The sequence below is a fragment of the Myripristis murdjan genome, chromosome 1 (genome assembly GCF_902150065.1).
Source record: "Myripristis murdjan chromosome 1, fMyrMur1.1, whole genome shotgun sequence".
Classification (NCBI taxonomy): Eukaryota; Metazoa; Chordata; class Actinopteri; order Holocentriformes; family Holocentridae; genus Myripristis; species Myripristis murdjan.
Genome location: NC_043980.1, coordinates 31,492,427 through 31,515,631, shown reverse-complemented (window position 1 = coordinate 31,515,631; position 23,205 = coordinate 31,492,427). Strand labels below are relative to the sequence as shown.

General features: G+C 41.3%; 2 protein-coding genes and 1 long non-coding RNA gene across 6 annotated transcripts; 2 read left to right on the top strand and 1 right to left on the bottom strand.

The window, feature by feature from the left end:
• Positions 1 to 610: 610 nt before the first annotated feature.
• On the top strand, positions 611 to 4,019 carry ptger1a (prostaglandin E receptor 1a (subtype EP1)). The gene is made up of 3 exons (XM_030051052.1): positions 611 to 630; positions 1,837 to 2,747; positions 3,750 to 4,019. The coding sequence occupies exons 2-3, from the start codon at positions 1,875 to 1,877 to the stop codon at positions 4,017 to 4,019; spliced, it is 1,143 nt and encodes a 380-aa protein (XP_029906912.1). The 5' UTR covers positions 611 to 630; positions 1,837 to 1,874.
• Positions 3,093 to 8,073, bottom strand: LOC115358918 (uncharacterized). The gene is made up of 3 exons (XR_003928216.1): positions 7,942 to 8,073; positions 4,590 to 4,697; positions 3,093 to 4,015 (listed from the first exon to the last, which is right to left on the bottom strand). It is a non-coding gene; the product is annotated as an uncharacterized LOC115358918 (long non-coding RNA).
• LOC115358890 (interleukin enhancer-binding factor 3-like) lies at positions 7,490 to 21,210 on the top strand. 4 transcript variants are annotated; one of them, XM_030051021.1, is made up of 21 exons: positions 7,490 to 7,590; positions 8,025 to 8,168; positions 9,423 to 9,534; positions 10,710 to 10,903; positions 11,414 to 11,582; positions 11,744 to 11,894; positions 13,211 to 13,302; positions 13,963 to 14,058; positions 15,046 to 15,157; positions 15,273 to 15,370; positions 15,462 to 15,570; positions 15,742 to 15,894; positions 16,249 to 16,302; positions 16,545 to 16,735; positions 16,978 to 17,094; positions 17,222 to 17,353; positions 17,973 to 18,134; positions 18,326 to 18,452; positions 18,576 to 18,614; positions 20,014 to 20,385; positions 20,544 to 21,210. In XM_030051021.1, exons 2-21 carry the CDS (start codon positions 8,056 to 8,058, stop codon positions 20,651 to 20,653), a joined length of 2,703 nt encoding a protein of 900 aa, XP_029906881.1. In that variant the 5' UTR covers positions 7,490 to 7,590; positions 8,025 to 8,055; the 3' UTR covers positions 20,654 to 21,210. The 4 variants fall into 4 exon arrangements, with proteins under 4 accessions (XP_029906881.1, XP_029906890.1, XP_029906874.1 ...); XM_030051030.1 differs by having other exon boundaries at positions 8,022 to 8,168; positions 20,038 to 20,385; XM_030051014.1 differs by having other exon boundaries at positions 8,022 to 8,168.
• Positions 21,211 to 23,205: the final 1,995 nt, after the last annotated feature.

Sequence of the window (23,205 nt, the reverse complement as noted above, 5' to 3'; positions counted from 1 at the left end):
TAAGAAAAAAGAAGAAAAGAAAAGAAAAAACATAACACAGGGGGGGCTACCTGCTCTTCTATGCACAGTGTGATAATAAGAATAATTGTTTGGAAATGCTGATGACACATAAAGACGGCAGCGGCATTAAAGTGGGATTACTTACACTTTGGGCCGGTGTAAACAAAGTGAAGGCTCAAAAACTGCCCTGAAAAGAAAAAGGAAAAAAAAAAAAAAAAACAGTCCTGAACTTGAGTCAGTGAGCAGAAAGCCGCCCATAAGTGTGAGGGAGAGGACGCGCTATAAAACCGTGAGTCGGTGTTTATCCCGAGGAGCTGCGGTTTGGTCTCAGCGAGGATCCTCACACCCTCCATCCACCGCCATGACAAGTCCACACACACACGGACTGAAGCATGGAAAACGTCAAGCAAACTGCACCGACGCCTTGCTGCTGACCTTCACCTCGCCATCAAAAGGAACCATGTTTACTCAACACAAGAAAATCACATATTCCCATCGGCTGGTTGAAGACTTTGCTGACATTGTTCAGTAAAACGCCCGTCTTTTGGATTATTTCTGGATATCTGTTAAAGGAATAACATATTCTGGATATTCAACATGACTGAGAGGGATTTCTAACCTTTTCAAGTGGTGAGTCATTTTCAAAGTCGATCTCTAATCAGATCAGTAGAAAGTAAACTACAGAACCAAGTTTTTAAAATGGGACAATGCTTACTGTCAGAAGAACTGCACTGAATCTTTCACTTAACAATATGGGTGGCTGGTGATGAATAGATAATATCTATATTTGATTGCTTTCAGCTTTCCAGAATCTGTCCATTAGTGAGTAAATCGTATAAAATTTTCTGCAAACTGATGCAAAACGTGAGGAGGGCGCTGGTTTGTGATCAATTAAATCCACCATCATGAGTTGGTGCCCCGGTCGATGCAGTGGACAGCTGTTCAAGAAGAAAATGTATTATTAATACGCTGTTTGCTCTGAGTGCGCTGCCTGGCTGGGCCTGTTTAAGCCAGACTTCCAGCCAGACTCAGTCCACCTGGTGATCAGACTCTCCGCTGTGCATCATCAGCGCTCAGAGACTCCCGACACAGAGCTCCAGCTGAGGAATGTGTCCTGCTGTCTCTGTGGTTGTCGGAGGGAGCTGTTTTAACTTGCGCTTTGCTCTAACTTGTCGGCCTCACCGGGGAGAACAGCTCTCATGTCAGGTTCAAAAGGGAAGTTAGAGGGTAGCCCAATTTGTGGTATGTCAGTTGTTAAGACATTTTGAACACTAGGTCAGGTAAATATTTATCCCTTAGTTGCCATGAGTCCCAATAAGTAATTAAAAAGTAAAAAAAAAAAAAAGTATGGAAAAGGAAAAAGAGGATTGGAATGTATGGAGTGCTATAAAATGATTCATGATAAGGAAAACATTATGAAACAGTGTAAAAACTTAATATGTCTTTAATTTTTTATCTTACCTTATCTTACCCTAGAAAACACACCACACTTTTCAACGACCTCTGAATTCCAAGACTGAATCCCTGAATTCTTCTTTAAGAATAAGTAGAAAATTGAGCCGATGCACTTCAAAACACCTTAACATAATCCTAATTTGACCCTGAAAAAAATTAAGTTATGAAATTTTGAGGTGCATCATGTTCGTTTTCTGTGTAATTTTAAGCAGGTGTAAGGATTTCAGTCTTGAAATTCAAGAGTTCATTAAGTATTGTGCTGTGTATTCAGGGGAAATGTAATGTAATATTAAACTGTTTTTAACTCTTCTTTTAATCAGTAACGTTTTCATAAACGTGTTGCATGTTTGCAACATTATTTGCCTCTTCTTTCTCTTGCAGCCTCCCTGAAGCATGGGCCCCATAAGGTTCAAAGTCCAATGATGTTAGCTATGAGCCACTACAACTCCTCAGCCCCCTCGCTCTTACCGCCTCTCGTAAACACCAGTCCTGGGCAGGTGGAGGCCGAGGTGGCTGTCAAAGGGCTGTCTCAGCATGGAAACCTTTCCTTCGACCAGCCCACCTCCAGCGGCCCCATCGCCGCCATGCTGTCCATGACCCTGGGCATCGTCTCCAACATTGTGGCCCTCTTCATCCTGGCCAATGCCTACTCACTGCAACGCCGGCGCTCCAAAGCCACATTCCTCCTCTTTGCCTTTTCACTGGTGGTCACGGACTTTACTGGCCATGTGATCCCTGGGGCCCTGGTTCTCCGGCTCTACCTCTCTGGAGGGGTGGCAGAGGAGGCGTATGACTCAGCTGATGCCATGTGTCAGTTCCTGGGTGGCAGCATGGTGTTCTTTGGTCTCTGCCCACTCTTCTTGGGCTGTGCCATGGCTGCTGAGCGCTGCCTGGGTGTCACTCAGCCCCTGCTGCACTCATCCCTGGTCACCACCACCCGCACTAAGATCACCCTCTCTGTCATCTGGCTGGCGGCTCTCTGTGTGGCCATGCTGCCGTGCTTCCAGCTGGGCTCATACACCTACCAGTACCCAGGGACCTGGTGTTTCATTAAAGTGCTGGAGGACACCCACGAGGCAGATGTGGCGTTTGTGGTGCTTTTCTCTGGCCTGGGTCTGACCTCCCTGGCTGTGGCGCTGGTGTGCAACACCATCAGTGGACTGACGCTAGTGCTAGCCCGGCTCAGGAGGCAGCCCTGCTCCCACCACTCAGCCAAGTCCCATGACATTGAGATGGTGGTGCAGCTGGTGGGCATCATGGTCACCTCTTGTATTTGTTGGAGCCCTCTGCTGGTGAGTAAGAAGGCAACAGCCACAGTCCCTCTTACTGCACACCGGCACTAAGAGCCGTGAACAGCTGTGAGCCTCAGTCACTTTTCATAAAGGAATGCACACTGTCCTTTTGCTCCTTCAAAGGCACTATAAATAAAATGCAGTATCATCTGTTAATAAAGAAGCAGAAAATATTAATGTATTTTATTTACAGTGCTTTCATTGTGCCTTTAATAATAGACAGGACATCTATTATTATTATGGATCGATGGACCGATATATCAGCAGACTATCATATCAATCAAAATCAGCTTTGAAAATCGATATCCGCATCTGTCTGAAAAGTGTTTGGTGGTGATATTTGGCTGATTGTGGCATTTTTTATTTGGAATTTTTTACATTCATGTAGGAGTGTGTCATTAATTCAGCTGCCAAATTAGCAACAGAATAAAACAGTTAATTATCTTTACACAGGCCTGTTTGAAAATCTGAACCTGTTTTTCTCCAGTATTACTGGTATTATTATTTCCAAATGAACAAGATCATTTAAGAACTGCTCCTCATCACTAACAAAGATTGGGCGATTTACTGATATTATGTTGCTGTTATTTTGATATGAGACTGGATGTCATCTGGCATTTTGGATCTCATAATATTATGATATGGCATTAATCTAGTCTCTTCCTGGTTTTAGAGTCTGCATTACAGAAAAGGGATGCACATTTCTATTCTTATTATTATCAGACTGGCCTACAGTACCTGTTCTGTTATTTGCCTCTACTTGTTTGGTCATCATATCCACATTCCTAATTAATTGTTTACCAAAAATGTAAAGATATTACAAAATCATAAATAGCCATCACAATACATCACAATATGATACTGAGGTGTTTGATCAAATACTAAAATATATTTCTGTGACATTTCAAGTCATACAACAGACTAGTGTCCCCACAGCAGCTTGACCACAGACACAGCTACTTTACAATAATAATTAGTGCATGTGCTGCCTCATGTCTGCAGATCTTCGGCCTGATGTCGGTGATCCGCTCCTACAGAGACTCCATCGGGGACGATCTGTCCAGCTATAAAACCTTGATGGTGATGGGCGTCAGGCTGGCCTCCTGGAACCAGATTCTGGACCCCTGGGTCTACATCCTGCTGCGTCGCACCATCCTCCGCAAGGTCTACCTCATCGCTAAATGCCAGACAGACCTGAAGGGCAGTGTGATACGCCGTTGGGACCCCGGCTCCTATCACAGCTCAGAGAAGAATGCAGTCAACCAAATCTGACCCAAGAGAAAGAGAGAGAGACAGACTGAGAGACTTTGCTGTGACTTGTTCCCAGGTTCATTGTACATATGAAGAACTTTTGCTGCCAAGACAAAAAACAGAGATGCCCTCTCATACGGGAGCATGTTGAATGAACAGTGTGATATCTGGGATGACCCTGTTTTTTTTTTTTTTTGTTTTCTCCTCTGTGGGAAAACTTTGATGCAGTCTGTCACATGAACCAATAGCTGGATCTCTCTCATGTTTCATGAAAGCTTACGAATGAGTTCATTTTTAATTTTAAAAAAGAAAGCTAGCTCATGCTGTGATTTTGCACAAAATTCAAGTATTATGTACTTTCTACTGTTTGCTTACAGTAAGTGAACATTCCTTATTTCCTGTGTTCATATGGAGCAGCAGGTGTCCATGTGATGCTCATAATTCAAGAGGTACAGAAATGAAGGCTACAGCACGTAAAGCAGCACTAACCATAACCTGTCCCGTAGGCACAATCGGGAGAAAAATCCAAGGAAAAAACAACACAAAGTGTCTTAGTAGTAGCCGCCAAAAGAGCTTAAATGCATACATTACCCGAATGCTTGGTCCCTACACTGAGGAGGTCTGCTGGCTCTGTGATGCTGTGGGAGGCTTTTTCCTGGCATGGTCTGGCTCCACTTGCCCTCACGGAAGGACGTCTCACTGCAAATCAATACAGAGTTATACTGAGTGATGACCTTTATCCTGTGATGAAACATTTCTATCCTGATGGGAGTGGATGGCAAAGCCCCCATCCACAGGGCACAAAGGCTCACTGAAGGGTTTGATAAGGATGAAAAAGATGTAAATCAGGATGATATGACCTTCACAGCCACCACATCTCAACCCAGCTGAACACCTGTGGCAGATTTTGGACTGATATATTAGACAACATCACCCCTGCCATCATTGAAACACCAAATGAGGGAACATCTAGACTTGGAGAATCTATGCCACGGAGCGGTGAAGCTGTTCTGGTGTCTCGCGGTGGACCATCACCTTACTAAGATACTTTATGTTGTTTATTCTTTTGTCATCTATTTGCAGTTCACTGGCAAATTAGGGTGTCATTTCTATGGGGAGATAAAAGCAAAGTTAGTTTCAATAATGACTTCTTGGTTCAGTCAATGATCCCCCCCCCAGCTGTGGTTTTGAAATGCTCAGCTTAACTTGCACAGTGACTCATTCTTGCATTAGAGGAATGTGGAAGGATTGAGCCATACTGGTATAAACGGATTGGAGCACTGGGGGTAAAACCAGAAGTAAGAGTTTATTCATCGTGCTAAGTCCAGATATTACATAATATTAAGCTGAATGTATTTTATTAAGGAATGTTATTATTATTATGTTATTATATTCATGTAAGACTTGTATAAGGCCCACAGATAAGTAAGCACTATCATGGTTGCAAATGATAGACATGTATGCTTTGCCCTGAGTTGATACAGTGTGAGAACTCTGCTTCATGTGAAATGTAAATTTATATAGATTAATACTTGAATTGTTCCCTCGGTTGCCTTGAGGACATGTAAAGATCTTCAAACTGAATGTAAATAAAATAATGGAATGTGACATATAAACTTGGCTCCTACATTTTGCATTCATTTCTGTTGAAGCGTCTATTCCCTTACTTTTCTTGGCTGGAACAAGGCTTATGTTGACATGGTGAGTTTTTGACAGATTGGTAAATATGTGAAGGTACATGTGGCAAATTACTTACTTACTTGCTTACTTACTATTACCTAAGTTACTGTAATGAGTGCTTGCAATTTCTTGAGTATTTCATAAAGGCAGTAATTTTACATTTGCATGAGTGTGTAACTGCTTAAATATTTTACTTAGCTACATTTACATCTTGTCTGTTACACAAGCAACAGAAAGTGGACCACCACAAACTGTCCAGTCCTAAGGCCATTCAGTGAACAGCAAAGATTTTTACAATTTTAAAAAAAGTTTGTCATTTCATTTGTTTATAATTTGTTTATAATTTGTTTCATTTGTTTAAAACTGCATGGAAAAATCACATATACACATATACTGACTTGAATAGTTTCTGAATGGTGCTTTTGTGATTATTAGTGAGAATTTCCCTGGTTGGGATCAATAAAGTCTATCTATCTATCTATCTATCTATCTATCTATCTATCTATCTATCTATCTATTATTGATAAAAGCTTGCAGTTTAGACTAACTCAGTTCATTCAGACCAATCACTCTCAACTTTTACCTACCATAACTGATGCTGATATTGAATGGAAAGTGGTTCTCAACAATTTGAGCAGATAATAACAGATTCAATCATTTGCTAGAATCACACCAAAACAGATCATCTGCTGTTTTTTTTTTTTTTTTTGTTTGTTTTGAAGCAAGATTGCTGAAAATATATAAATCCTCTTGATTTCAGCTTCACGTACTTTAACTACCTCGGTATTTTAAACAGCCTACTGTTTCAGTAAGAGTTTCTGGACTGCTAATTTTGCTCTGAGTTCAACATGGAGTAGATGAGATACACTTTCCACCTCTGCCTTGATTTATTTCGTCTCGCCGCTAGAGGGAGACCACCGGGTGCATTTTGAAAAGGGGACAGTAAAGATTCATAACTTCCAAGTAAATGACACAGCAGAGGAATTACACAACACTGTGGTAAACTTTATATCTTACAAACCTAATGTTTTAATTTAGACTCAAGTGGAAGTAGCCTCATTCTGAATCTATGAACACAGTTTAATTCGGTGGAGAAATATAATAAAATAGCATAAGATAAAATAGTGGATGATAATGAATTAATGTTTTATATCTCTCTGTTTAGTGAGATCACAAAATAAATTGAGTCAAGAGATTTTTTAAACATGGGCAAAGACTTGGTGCTATGAGTATTTGATATGTAGTGGACCTATCAGCACTAGCTATAATGATGGAGGCAGATATTGGAGGCCCATGTAGACGTTCATATTATCCATCAATAATACATGAGAATATACAGATTACTGTGCACATGTTTAAGGTTCCTGATGTCAAATAATTTTGTTTTCATGATTTTATACGTCTGAATTTTTAGTTAAAAGGTATATGCACGCATATTATGTCAGTAAAGCTCACTGACTGAGCAAAAATAAGATTTTTATGAAGATGATAATATTAGGACGACAAAAATACAAGCCTTTTAGCCAATATTCACAGCAGCTTCATTAGAGAAATGTGGCTTACAAGCTGTCTGAAGAGTTAAAAACAATCGAACAGACAAACAAACAAACAAACAAACAAAAAAAAGTCATGTCTTGTGCTGTCTTCTTTTATTTTGAACATAATTCGTATTTTCATTTGATCTAACCTCTGTTACTTGTTGTGGTGGCGACGTGAATGTGAAGCACTTTGTTGTGGACTATCACCTGATTATTGATTATCAGGTTCTTACAGAAATATAGAAAACACAGGACGCGTCATCAGTGGGCGACGCGTCTCTGCCAGTGAGCAGCAAAACAACATTACCGCGAAAAGGACGAGAGGCTCAAGTTACACCAGAAGAAAACAGACCAAGAGTCTCAGGCTGTTTGAGGTGAGCGTTTCATTCAAAGGACAGGCGGCAGGTTAACTTGGTGAAGCAGACAGCCAGATAACTCTTCCAGTGCTAACCTGTGGTTAATATGCTGGCCAGTGTTTGGGAAGAAAATGGCCGCTGGCAAACTCGCTAGCGTGGTTGGCTAGCTGTAATTGGACAGAGCTAGCCTGCTATATCACATTACCAACACTGTTCCCAGTGGACTGTCCACTGTATATTCAACGCATTTAGCAGATAAACTAATTGATAATGTTAAACACACACGGACACACACGCGCCGCGGGCCGCCTCAGCCTGAGCTAACGTCAGTGTCAGCAGATCAATCTGCTTGTGACCAGCTAAACTCACCAGGCAGGTTTGGTGTCACTGGTTTGACTCCATTTAGCCAGTGGCTGCACATCGACTAAACGAATCCTGTCCTGTTAAAGCAGGTGGGAAGCCCGGTGTGGAAGTCGTGAGACCATGGCCGCCGAAGCTGCGCCGATGTGGGATGAGCGCAAGGCCTACGAGGAGCTGCTGTACTGGGACAGCCTGATCCAGCAGGGCCACCGCCTCCTCCCTCACGACTTTGACAGGTAACCTTACCGTGCAGACACATCACTGGAAACCAGGACACCAGCTGGAGACCCCACTCCATCCACTGCAGGTTTACATTTGCAGCATGTGGCGTTTTTGGCTGCCCAGGAGTTTATTAAATATCCTCCTTTTTTTGATGCCACTTGAAGTTTGACAGCCAACACAGAATACATCCTTAAAAAAGCAGTGCAACACTTGTATCTAATCAGGAAAATGAATTTATATGACATAAACAAGAACATTGAAAGGCTGTTTACAGAAGTCTTACTGCAAGTGTTTTAACCTGTATTATGTGTACATGATATGGGCACCTGGTGGCTATGAACAAAAATAGACCATCCAGAATAATAAATGCGGTCAGTAGAATTATTGGGAAAGAGCAGAAACAATTAGGATGTATATATATACAATGCAGGTGAATCAAAAAGGTGGACAAATTGTGTCTGATCATGTTCATCCTCTTTTTAAAGAATTCATAAAGTTTTTCATACCAAATGCAATGACTGCTAAAATCATAAACACCATTTAAAACTGAAGCCACATCCGCTATTGTTGTCTGTACTGTACATGTTGTGTTTTTATTTATGTACTGTGATTAACTTGACGTGTTTGAACTAATTTGTGAGGCTGAAGGCAAATTTAAAGATTATCAATCTAACTATGTTCCGATCTATCTATCTGATCTCTCATCAACAATAATCAGCACTGAAGATCTCGTTATGATATTTGTTTCTGCAGGAAAATATTCTCAATCTTTTTTTTAATAATGGATTTTTTTAAACATGAACAGTGCAGAGCGATTTGTCTTTGCGTAGTGATATATTTTCACAGCAGTTGTGTATACAATAGGACTTTATGTGCAAAAAAATTGTCAAGGCAGTAAATCAGTTATCCTGTAGCTGTTCAGCAAATCAGATTTCCCAGTACTCTTGTCACATTCCAACATCTACACACAATACTGTTCAGTCACTGCATGTTGTGTTTTGCTTTTTGTGGTCAAAATAAACTGTATTATCACAGCACTGTCGCACTGCGAAATTAAATATAGGCCAGGGTTAATTATTTGGGTGTGGTGGAAGTTCAAGCTAGCCTGTAGATACTCTTGTCACCCTCTGTAAGTGTTGTTTCTGGTGTAATGCAGAAGACTACAGTGCAGTGTTGGCAGGCGTTGCTTGTGCATTTTGGCGCCTGTTTTGGCTTGAAAAGATTTTTGTCTAGAAATCTGTCCTCCTCTCACTCTCTTCTCCGTCTAGATATGAGGATCTGCGTTACTGGTACGACTGCCTGTGCTACGAGGAGGAGCTGAGACAGTACCACGACTACATCAGTGCCATTGAAGAGATTGAAGACAAGCGGACACAAGAGGTTCTTGCTTTACCTGTTAAATCTATTTGTAATGATTAGTTTATCTATTGATTCTTTTGTTTGGGTTTTCTGTCTAATTTCTGCTTGGTTACCGATTTAGCCAGCCTGACCATTGAATTATTTCCATGACAATCTTATTTCCTTATATTCTTTTAAAAGATAGCTCTTCCTCTTACAAGAGCTCTGTTGCCACGCTACTCGCCTGTTCCGTTTTCCGTTAAGTTTTTTTAACCATAGCCCTTTCATACTTCCTAGTCCTTCTTTTTTTACGGTGTTGCAAAATTAATTTATTTCACTGGAACATATGAAAGTATCAATGAAATGCAAGATAAAATGCTTTTAGTGCACACTCATCATTGACTGTGTTTACAAGGTCTTTAGTATCCCGGTTTGGAGGCTTATCCCGGCTTTGAGCATATTGGGGATATGATGTTTACATGGAACACAGAGAAACCCGGTTATTCATATTCCTGTATACATGATAAATACCAGTAATCCGTTTTCTGATCACTGCATTCTATCTGTGCAGGCGTGTGTTACGTCTTTTACGTCGTTTGTTTACAACAGATTGAGCAGGAAGTGTGATATATTTATTATATTTAGAAGTAAGACAAACATGAGACTTCTGGTTCTGACGCTTGGCTAAGTAGTAGTGCTTCTTCAGTATTTTCCACTGCGACCTAACTTATTCAACGGTGCGAGGTGGAAAACCAGCGTCACGTAGCAACAGTCCGCAACAGACTTGAATAGGTCGGCATTTCTGTGCCTTCTGCCATCTAAACACGTAGTTATGTTGAGTTCTTTCATTATTTTCAGGCAAAATTCAGTCTCTTAGTCGCTCCAAAAATGTTTGGATGTTTCTTGTTTATCTGGTGTGTCACTCTGGCGCCTGCGCACACAGTGGGCAGCCGTCAGAAACCGGGATAAGGTGTATACATGCTCCAGTATCCTGGCTTCTATTGGAGTACTCCAGGTGGCAAAACCGGGTTTCTTGAAACCGGGAAAAGGGCATCACCCGATTTCTGAATTCGGGATATGGTGTTTACATGCACAAACACAAAAACGGGATACTTAAAAAACCCAATCAACACCGGGATACTAAAGACCTTATAAACACAGTCACTGTAAGTAGCGTACAGTGGCATTATTTAAAGGACATATATTTCCCCCTCCAGGCAGCTGCAGCTCGCCAGATACCCCTACGGCCATATGACCGCCACGTGATGGCCAAACACTCTGCAGTGTACCCGTCCTCCGAGGAGCTGGAGGCGGTACAGACCATCATCTCCCATGTGGAGTGTGCCCTCAAGGTCGTCTCCGACCAGCTGGATGAGCCGAAAAAGGTTGAAGAAACTCCAGAGGCAGGAAGGTGAGCGGGGCATCCAAAGGCTCTACTGCAGTGATAGCAGTAGCTAAAAAGCATATCTGAATCCAAGCGTAAACAAAGACTTTCAAAATGTGCTTGTGCCAGCAGCCACTATCATTATCTTTGTCCTTGTTCACTGCACAAAGTTGCATATAACTTAATTTGATATTGCACTGAAAGGAAAAAGAATCCCAAAATGAGCTGAAGACATATTTCTCGTTGTCTAATGTGTTGAATCAGAGAATTAATTTTGCATAACCATATCAGAGGAATTGTAATTTGAGTTTAAAATGGTGAAAACTCTTGCAAGAGCACGTTTCCTTTTGGAGATGGGTTTGCTCTTGGATCTTCATTACAGCCTCCAGAAATGTGTGTTTTGTTAATTTTTTTTTTTGTAACAGACTTGAGTTTGTTAGCTGCATTCATTATGGGGAGTTGCACTCATGGTTTACCTTTTGATGATGTCTGTCAGTTGTGTAAGAATTATTCTCTTCTTCCTCCTCCTATGTTAAGTGCTGATTCGAAAGATCGTGTCCTGCGTGGGGTCATGAGGGTGGGCCTGGTGGCCAAAGGACTCCTGCTGAAGGGGGACTTGGATCTGGAGCTGGTGCTGCTTTGTTCCAACAAGCCTACCGTCACTCTGCTCCAACAAGTGGCGGAAACACTAACTGAGCAATTAAAGGTGGAGATGAGTACCTCAGACGCCAAAGCCTGAGTTGTTTTATTACACTCTTAATAGAAAAAAACAACAACAGATTTTACAGATTAGATTCTTCTTCATTGTGTTTGAGGTATTGAAATGCCTCTTTACTATCCTAACTCTGTCCCTTTTTTTGAAAATAGGTTGTTACAGAGGAAAAATATGAAGTAATCCAGAACCTGGAGGATGCAGCCATTGTTGTGAAGAGCACAAAAGAGTTGGCCCTGACTCTCACGATCCACCTGACATCACCTCTGGTCAGGACGGAGCAGGACAGTGAAGCTCCTGAAGAAGGTATGCATCTTTGTCCAACCTCCTTCTAGAAATCAGCTACCGTTGGCCATTTCCTGCAGTCCAATAAATCAGCTGATGTGTTTTTTTTTTTTGTTTGTTTGTTTTCTTCTTCCTCTTCTATTAGCAGACACTGTACAGCTTCACTGGTCAACAACTCTTTATTGTCTGACACTTTACACCAATTCTGTCCACCCTCGGATATAGAAATCAGTGAAGCTGTGCAGTGACTGTCTCAGCCCGATGCCAGTGAACAACCAATGAATGTTGGCTCTTCACTCGCTTGAGAGTCCTGTCGTCGCTTTTTAACAAACTGGCGATTGCCAGCACTACAGTACCTCTGTAGTCGTTCATGCATTCTGTACATGTTGTTGATGACAGTGCTTCATCATAAACAACTTCCTTTATTCTTGTTCAACTGTGTTTATGTTTAAAGTGAAGGCTTTTGAAGGATAACAAGTGAAAGCGCGCAGTGCATGTATTTTATTCTGAAGTTGTACGTGTGGCGCAAACTGCAGCAAAACTGATCGGCAAACAGGAGATTTCTTTGTCTTTTCCTGGGAGAATCAAAATTCATCCAGACATAGGCAATGAATCAGGTGATGCAAGCAAATGTTTCTGTCTGGTTGTGAATTTATTATTGGTGTTTGTTTGCAGAGTGTTGGTGCCTGTGTGTGAATCAGCATGAACGGTATGATTTAAAGCTACAGTTAGCTCCTTTAAAAGTCAGGCAGAGTAAAATCAAGCTCAACTTCAGCATTACCCAGTCTTCAGAAGGCCTAATTCATGCCTGTACAAGGAATGTAGCAAGATTTGGGTGAGGGAATCCATCAGTTTTGCTGCAGTGTGGAGCAGACCTCCAGATTCTCTAAATGCTTCTAATTTACAACTGATTGCCTTCTAGTTTGTCAAGTTTTTTAGGGACGCTGGACCTTTGACCAACTGGCCACACTGTCTCAGAAGGGGGGCTAAGCAGCAAACCCAAGCCGAGGGCTGAGGGAAGGGGACTTTTATTGTAGTATCTGTACCACGGACACAGGACACATAGGAAAACAACACAACACTATGTAATGTTATAAATACATAGTATTTATGACCATCCAATACTTTCATCATCTCACAGTATATAAAATGTAGCTTGGGTCTGCGATAGGGGATTATCAGACTTGTTTGGACCAAAGATTTACAGAATGGGTACTGGGACCCCCCTTTCCCTGCTGCTGGTGCTTTGGGGAACGCTGCTACTCCCTGACCTGCAAGACAGAACCAACCCCCTTGGTCAAACTGTACCTTGTCTTCTTACCCCACCTCGTCAATAGAAACGCGAACAGTCATCGATCCGCCAGACGTTCTGGACAGGCAGAAATGCCTAACTGCCTTGGCGTCTCTCCGCCACGCCAAATGGTTCCAGGTTTGCATTCCTGTCCTTACTTGTACATAAAGTTGAGCTTTTCATTCTCTAATGATGTCATTGTTTTTACTGCATCTATAGAGAAACTGCAAATTGTAAAATTCTTTAACTCTGTCCTCCTCACTTATTCCTGATGTAGTGTATACTTTAAAATGTCGGGAGCTTCATCTTTACAGTGTCAAAGAAACTTAATTTGTTCTGCTGCTCCATGCCAATGATTTTGACAGACAAATCATTAGCATGGACACCACCACTTTGTGTAATTCAACAGTAAACATCCTGATATCAGTTGAGTCAGTATTCCCGATGATTGATGTAAGCTTCCTCAAAATGTCCTGCAGTACCTTTTCTCTGTCAGACAGAGCTGTATCAATTTCAGCAGCACTGTATTGGGGAACACTACCTAGTTACACACAGCTATAAAGATCAGATTTTGTTTCAACACTAGGAGTATTGTATCTGTGTGAGAGCGTTTTTCTATTGGCAGCATTTAAGAAAATATCAACTGTTACAATTGTCGAATTGGGAGATGCTCAGCTGCACAGAGCTAACTATAGTTTGTTGTCGGGGTCCATCATTGTTGAACCCCAAAAGTCACAGGGGGTCATCATTGGAGACAACAACTCATCTAACTAAGCCGGCTCATGATTTTGTCCTCAGGCCAAAGTCAGTGAACTGAATTCTGCCGTCATCGTGATCCGGCTGATGAGGGACTTGTGTAACCGTGTTCCCACCTGGGCACCGATATCAGGATGGGTAAGAGTTCTGTCGCTGGGCATGTTTTATAACGGCAATGAAGATGAAGTTGTTTGGTGGAGATATGTAAGAAAATTAGATGACTAGTGGATGTTGAGCATGAAGTATAAAGTCCTAGCCTGGATTACACTGCACTTCTGTTTGCTTTGGCGATCAGCATGTGAGTGGGCTGTGTTCTTGTAATTTAAAATGCTGAGATATGGAACCAAATATCTGAGGAAGCTCCATCCAAAAAATATTCACAAACACTTTTTCCATGTTGCTGATTATATCTCCCTAATATCAGGTGCCTAGTCTTCCCAAATGTCTGCAAATATGCAGCATTTACATTCCAGAATGCATCAGCTGCTTTCACAGTTTCTATATAGAGTGTATCTTAATGCCTTTTGTGACATTTCTGCACCCTAGTAAATGTGCTGAGTAAGTGTTAAGTGTAAGCACAATTTTTTTCTTTTAAAGGGAAGTTTCAACCATAGCTTTGCAGGCCAGGGTAGATACAACCATATATACTGTTAAAAATTAGCATCCAGTCAATGCAAAAAATGCACCATCTAACCTTTTGATAATAAGAAGGTGAAACAACAGAATTTCATTATCAGATCCTCCAGATCTGAGATCCTCCACCGCGTTTCTGGCTGAAAACTATGCCGCTGCATAGTTTGTTTTAGAGGTCAGAGTGACAGCGCAACAATGATGGTGGGCAAAATTTGTGCTGTTTGTGTTATTTCAGATCTGATGGAGCTCTGATCTGTGAGCCCCCTTCCCCTCCACTCCCCTGTAGTCTAATAGCTTCTACTTTTGAAAGATATTATCATAATTCTGACTCACTAACAGGAACTTAGAGTTTAAGGAAATCAAACTAGAAAACATCAAAACAGCACTGCAATCACAAGATAAATCAGGCATATTTGTTGTTAATGTGTTTTACAGTTTAATCTTCCTTAAGTTGTGCCTATACTCTTGTTCTTTGCTCTTGTTTCCTCATAGCCTCTCGAACTCCTGGTTGAGAAGGCCATCGGTACGTCTGAAAGGCCAATGGGGGCAGGCGAGTCCTTCCGCAGAGTTTTAGAGTGTGTTGCCTCTGGAATCCTCCTGGAAGGTAACCTTTTAACTTTATGTCGAGTTGTCATTCAGAATATATAAACACTGATGTTAAATACTGATAAATACTGATGTTAATATTATCAGACTAATTAAATATTCCCTGTGCAAAGATGGCCCTGGAATTAAAGATCCATGTGAGAGAGAAAGTGTTGACGCCATCACAGGTATTACACTACAGCAGCGTGAAGACATCACACAGAGTGCTCAGGTAAGAGGAGACGGCTAAAACACACCAATGATCAGCCATGTTCTTGAACCCTCTCAAAATGTGTCAAAATGTGTTTTTTTTCCCCACTTAGCATGCCTTGAGGCTGTGTGCCTTTGGACAAGTGCACAAAGTACTTGGGATGGACTTTGTCCCTGCAAAACCACGGAAATTAATGGGATCCAACATGAAAGTGGACACAGGTACCTGGTTAGCTGCTGCAGTGATGATCTGTCTCTCATACTAATAGTGTGTCTATGTATTTTTTCTTATTGTTTCTCAAGTTTATAATGCCAACAGAGCTTGGACTATAATTGCTGTGTAGCTCAAGGATCCTTGAACATTCAGATGAGAGGATGTGTTGTTTCATTTAGGTTCAGTCCAGGTTCCACCTGTTGGGAACATAAGCCTGCCAGCTAAGAGACCGTACACGGAGGTGGAAAAAGGGGCGGATGAATCCCAACTCAACAGCAAGCAGAGAAAGTTTCTCAAGTTCCAGAAGCATCAACGCTTTCAGAGGAAATCATGTTAGTAATGTATATTAAATGCCTTGTTATTGCTCATGCCACTGATGTTCACTTTATCTGATAATTGATCAGCCGAACACCATGTGCTGAACACTATGTACACTAAACACAGATAGATTTAATGATAGAGCTGGTGTCTGCAATTGGGTTTGAATCCATTTTTGAAAGATATTTTTTAAACAGCTACTCTGTAGATGCAGCATGCTTGTTTAATTCTGAAGAAAGTGCAGTCTAATGTAAAAGCTTTTGAGGTATTTATGTATTTCATAATCAAATCCTGAAAAGCCATGGTCCAGTGATGAGATGTAAGTGTGGTGTTGTAGAAAGATCCTAACTGTTAATATGGCTCAACAGCACAACAGTGTTTGACCCTGCCGATGGAAATTTGGGATACTATGGAAAAAAATGGTAAATGTTTTTGGTAAATGTCCAAAAATAAATAAATGAATAAAAACAAACTAGTAAAACAGCAATTTTGAAGAATACATGAAATGATAAAATGTTTTTCTTTATGAAACACAGTAAAACAGCCCTTGAACAGGATCATTCCAGCCTGTTTCAGCATTGTAAGAGTAACATCTAAACTGGTTTACTTCATCTTTTCATTTTGACTGGTCTTCGCTCTGTCTGCCTGTTCTTTTCCGCCACAGTTTGTGATGATTTGAGCATGAATGCTGTTATGCGTCTGAACCAGTACAAGCCTGGTCTGGAATACCGGCTCACATCTCAGACAGGCCCAGTCCACGAGCCGGTCTTCACCATGGCTGTGGAGTTAAATGGGAAGACCTACGAGGCCACGGGGCCTTCTAAACGAGCTGCCAAGCTGAATGTAGCCACCAAGGTAAGGCTCAAAATAAATTGTCTTCAGTTGTTGCAAAATTAAAGCTAGCATCCCACGGTGCCTGTTGTCAGTGGGCCTATGATGTTGCTCCCAGCTGCAATGAAGGCTTTGTCAAACACTGGTTGTTTGACTGTTTTTCTACTGTTGCTGCAGTCTAACTGGGCAGGTTAAATGCAGCATGCATCGCTGCCGTTTTAAGCTCCTATGCAAGCTCTTCACTTGCTGACTCTTGCATTTTTCAGGTCCTGCAGGAAATGGGTCTACCGACTGGTTCAGAGTCCAAATCAGAGTCCAGTGGCGCAGGCAGTGGGGCTCAGAAGTCGGGAAACGTTGCTACCACAGGCTCTACATCAGAAGAGGTATGTGCCTGAATGCCTCCCTCTTAAATGGTGTTGAATACTCTGTATCCCCCTTGTTTGTGAGCTGTGAGTTGGTTCCGGGTCCTGTCGACTAAGCAGCTGCTTCTTGTCTCCTTGCTATGAGCAGAATAACCAGGGTCCTATCTTGACCAAGCATGGGAAGAACCCTGTGATGGAGCTGAATGAGAAACGCCGCAGCCTGAAGTACGAGCTGTCTGCAGAGACAGGAGGCTCCCATGAAAAGTGTTTCATCATGGAGGTGAGTCAGCTACGTCACACACAAAACAGTCCTACCTTTGGTTGTGCTGTAAGTCTTTTTCTCCCCAAAATTAACTAAAATTTGTAGGGTTTTTTTTCTTCATTATTTTGTTCTTCAGCTTTTCAGTGAGTCTTAATAGTACAAAAGTCATGCTATTGAACCCTGCGTTGTGGTGAAGTTATGTTCAGGTTCGTAGGGTCTGCCCTGCTTTAGAGCATGGATGTGTGTCAACATCTTTGTGACACATGTTGACACACACTGTGGTTGTATGTGTACAGATGTACACAGGAAACAGACTAACATGAAACAGACAAAGAGAACTGGACTCTGCAGTACAATGTAAAGTTTTTCATCATCCTCATCCTTGCTGGGTAGGTATTTATGAAAATAGTTTTTTGATGGTGCTTAGTCTCTCATTGCAATCATGTTGAGTAATGTGCTGGAGGATTAGTTTGAAAGACACGGAGTTCAGTAACATGTCAAAGCTATATTTTCGTTCATAAAGTAATTTAAGGGCCAACTATTTGGGGAAAGTCAAGGAGTCACAGACCTCTAGCATTCATAGAAGTGTGTTTTCGATGGACAAGGACTTGAGTGTGCTTACCTCCCTGTCTCATAGGTGGAGGTCGATGGCCAGAAGTTCAAAGGACGAGGCTCCAATAAGAAAGAGGCGAAAGCCTACGCTGCCCTCGCTGCCCTGGAGAAGCTGTTCCCCGATGACCGCAACAGTGCATCCAACTACAGAGATTCCTCAAAGAAGAAGGTCACCTACACTGACATGGTAATTCAACTAATCCCAAAAGTCTCACCAGCCATGAATACTCACTGAGTTCAAGCTTGTCTACAGAAAGACAAATAAATACTGCAAATAAAATTCACTGACACCACAGCCACTACATGCACATAAACACATCGCTCACCTCCAGGCATTTGTTCTGGACATCTAACCACCTGCAAATTCCTACTCAACAGCACATCCCAGGATTCGGCACCATCCGCGGCATTCCTTCAGACCCGGGGTCCCACAACTGGGGCCACGGCAGAGGCCGAGGCCGGGGCCGGGGCAAACACATCCCTGGAGGAAACAGCTATAACAAAAGTAGGCAGTTTTACTTAAAGTCTAGTCTTCAATATGCAAAATTGAATTTTTTTTAACCACTATGTGATAAGCACTTCCATATACATTTGAGCAATTTAAACAAATTGCAAACTTTTTTAACAGCCAACTACAATTACGGGAGCAGTTCTGGGCCAGGCTATCGTAAGTGTTTACAACTTTTCTCTGTTAGTTCTGTGCAGCCTGACATGGGCTTGATAGATAGATAGATAGATATACTTTTATTGATCCCAAACTGGGAAATTCTTATGTTACAGCAGTGGTAATAGAATAGAAACATAAAATAAGATTAAATAGAATAAAATAAATGCAGAAATATATACAATAAATATATACAAAAAAGACTATATACAGTAAAAAATATCCATCAATATGAGATATGAATTGGCATGAATTAGTTTGTGTCTTTATTCATAGCTAAAAAAAAAAGTAGCATGTTTTGAAAAGAAATGCTTTTTATATATGACGTAGCAGCATTTAATTAGAGCTTGAGAGAAAGAGCAGTCAAATAAAGTTTCGTTTTCCTTCTTGTTCTTAAAGAACCCTCTTGCAAAGCACCATTTTAATGCATGTAGTTCTAACGGTGCTGCACAAACTTTTCCACTGGATACAGGAAACATGCAGAGTCTTTATGCTGAGCAGTTCTCCGCAAATTGCTCATAGCTGGAGAGTATACAGCTCTGTTAATTTTCCAAGTATATTAATTCTAGATCAAATCTAAAGAGTATGACTTTATAGTTTGGAAAGGTCTACATGACTAGTTTCTAAAAAATATAATAGTGAGGCTAAATGCTGTTCAGACATCATGCTTAAGATAATGTGGTAACTCCTGGCTTCTTTGTGGGTATTTTCAAAAGTGTAACTGGCTGTGAAATGCATCCTGATGAATTGCAGATGATGCTTAACTTTCAAATACTTTCTTGTTAATGTATCTAAATGTTTTTCCTATTGAAACACATGTAATTATGTTTGTATTGCACAAAAGATGATGCATGAATTTACAGTAAAAACATAACCTGTTTATGACACAGGACTTTCAGGCTTTCATTTGCTAAAGCAGAATGCGCAAGGCCACTGATTAGACAAACTGTTTTTATATTATTTATAATTTAACAGGAAATTTAATCATATACCGCACCCTAATACAATCATTGACCCATAGTAACAGTATATAACTAATGATCACTCATAGTTTCTCCTGTTGTGTTGGTTACTGCAGTCAGTATCATTTTCACATAATAGCAACAGCAAAACAGAAGGGAAAACATACTTTACTTCTTTACTCTACTTCGTCCCTGAGGGGAAATTGGGTATGAAAACCCAAAAACTGATCACTTTTTTCATCAACATGCACCTTTGTTCTCAAAGATGTAAGTTATTTTATAGAAGGAAAAAACATGCAAAATATATTGATCATCAAATCTGAGGACACAAACAATTTTTTGTATCTCCTGGGCTTTTTCATAAACTCTCCCTGATTCATATGAAGACATCATGATTACACCAGTGATATTTGCCACTTTTTTCAAAAACCTCTTTTCAGATAAGCTTTATGATAACACTCCAGGTGGAGCCAACAGCGCATCCAAAGGGTCAGGCCCCTCTGCTTTAGGTGACATGTCTGGCTATGGCACCTTCTACCCTGAGGGATGCACCTACTCCGCCCCACCCATGGCCGGTGCAGCACCCTCTGCGTCCGCCTCCTCGACAGCCAACAGCTACCACTCGATGCCTCCTCCCAGCGACCAACAGAGCCCCTACAGCTACGGCTACGGAGATGAGAAGAAGAAGATGCTGACCCAAGGGAGTCAGGGGGGAGGTCACAGCAACCCCCAGGGCCAGGGAGACTACTCCATGTACAGCACAGCCTACCCCAGCTCGGTGACAGGGGGACAAGTTTATAATAACAACTACGGTGAGTGAAGATTTAGCAAGCCGGTTTTACAAACTCCAACTTCTTAATGGCTCAGAGGATAATTAAAGTACATTTCATGTGTTTCTCTGTTGTGTCACGCCCAGAAAAAGCTGGAAATGGAAGCACCTCCTGATTTGATGTCATTGATCTGTCCACAGGTTGGGGAAACCAGTCATCCTGGGATAATCAGCAGGGGTACAGCACGTACCAGGGCTTCGGAGGGCAAGACCAGACTTCCTATTCTGGATATGGGAACACAAATTATTAGTAACTGATGCATTATAGTAATACAGTCTTTTTCATCTGACCATGCCGGCTTCTCAACCAGAATCCTTCTCAAATCTCTCACTCACCGCAGACTCACTGTTGATCCCTGGACGCTGGTTTTGAAAAGAGATAAAACAATTTTCACTTAATACCCAATGGGGATTGCTGCTTTTTTTTTTTTTTTTCTTCTTTTTTTTTTTGGTGTGTGTGTGTGTTACTGCTCTTGTAACTCACTTGTCAGTTGGTTTTGCAATGGGTAAAATAATGTGAATCTTGTTTGTTACAGGAGCAAAGCTATCTCGGATAATCTTTTGTCTTTAACAGCCCCATCATCCCCAGGTTGTTGTGAATGTAAAAAACATGTTTATTTTGTCCTAACATTTTTTTTTGCCATGGTTTTAAGTAGTGGGGCTCTTGTTTTATAAGTTAGTGTATTAGTACTGTCAGTATGTTATGGTGATTATTTTGCCTGGAATTTTGAACTGAGGATGTGTTTATTTCTGTGTCAGAGTTGTAAAATGCTCTAATCTTGGTAAAATAAATTTTGTTTATTTTGGAGCAGAGTTCTGATCATCATTTTGCCAGAAAACGTAAACACAGGTTTAGAGTCTAGAGCTTATCCTTTTAGTTACTGTGACAACAAATTAGTTGCATCAAGAGGTGTGATGTTAATTTGGAGCAATGAGTTCAAAGCTGGGTCACAGTTTCTTGTGGCATCACAGAGTGTCTCTTAAAATCCCAGATCCCATTGCAAATTTAACAGGCGTTTGATACATCTGAGGTTTGCTTATGCAACGACAATACTGGGTCACGTTAAACTTCCCTTAAAGATACCAAGAATATTCCTCATCACTGTGTTACGGGGGCACTTGGGTGCTGTGAATGGCGTCTGCAGTCCGCACGAGGCCCCTGTGGCCCAGATGCTTTACAGTTCCAGTAACCTAGCATACATGCATTACCATGTAGTAAGCATGGGCGGCATGTCCAGCCATGTGGACATACAACATAAGATGCAACCTCATCGAACCTTGTTGGGAAATAAGGTCAATGAAATATCAAAAGAAATAGGATTCACAAGAGACAAAGGGAAGGGAATAAAGGCACACAACTATGTAAAAAGCTCAATAAAAAGGTTAAATATATAAATATTTCAGCAATATAATAATGTAGATAGATAGATAGATAGATAGATAGGTATACTTTATTGATCCCAGACTGGGAAATTCACAATGTGAATTGTGACATGAAAATGTGCTGCCAACTAGGTCAGCAGTGCAAGATAGAGGTATTGGAAGGAGTATGGAATACTGAAGCTGCTTGTATGGCTTTGTTTACATTGTAACTAAGGTATATGTATGTATGTAAATATGTACAGCACAGATGTAAGTAAATATGTCTATATATTAAATATAAGTATAAACATAGTTGCTGTATTATATAAGTACCACATGCCATACTACACCATAACATTCAGTTCTGCAAGCCTGAGTAGCATATTACTTATTGCTTCATTAAAAAAAAGCTTGCATTTTGAGTGTGCACAGCCTAGGAGAGAGATAAAGTGTGCATTGTGAACGTGCACTAAACACACTTGGGTCATGCAGCATTCTCAGCTGCCCCTTATCAGTACGTCCAATAACTTGTCTTCCATTAGTGAAGCATTAAAAGATATATATTAAATACTCTATCCTTAATGTACTCACAATAGACCAAGACCTGTAGAGTGAACAGCTGAGTTTTGACATTGAGGTGAGAAGGGGACACTGAATCTTGACTGTTCCGTGAGACTGTGCCATAGTGCTTATATCCCATTCAAATAAATCCTCTTACAGAAAAACTTTCCAGGATATCTGCAAAAATGGGACAAGACTCGAGCTAAAGGATGAGGATGAGAAAATGCAGAAGGAAAACAAACACTGATTAACACGGAGGTGGAAAAAGTAGAGTCTGGCCACTAGCTATAATAACCATTGTGGATCACATGTGGCCCAGATGACCCTACTGTCCCAAGACTGAGTCAGGGTGTGAGCAATGATCATGCCATGGCGGCGTGGCCTGGGGCCCATCCTCCTGCAGCCTCTTCTCCGGGACAGCTGATAAAAGCGAGGCATGAGGAGCAAGCCGAAGACGGAGGGTGACCGGTCGAGGCATCCTGAGGACACCTAGCCAGTTATCACCCAGCGGTATATCAGCTGTGAGTGCATTATCTGTTGACTCCGACATGATTATCCTTGGACACTGACACTGTCTTGAGATATGCAAGTGCTTTGCTTTGTTGTTGTTTTATTTTTTGCTAAGAGGGAGGCGCTGGATACTTGTTACTAATGGCCATGTTGCTGAATGTTTTTGCTGCCCAGTGCCACTGATGGTGCTATAGTTTTTGTTGGATCTGTGTAATTTATAAACTCACTAATACACAAGAGGTGTAAAAAAAAAAAAAAAAAGCTGCTCTTCAAATGCGGTGATGGGGCTGAGCAACGTGACATTGTGATCCCCTGAACCTCTATGCCTCTTAGGTTTGGTTCCTCTGATTAGTTTCCATTAGCTCCAGCT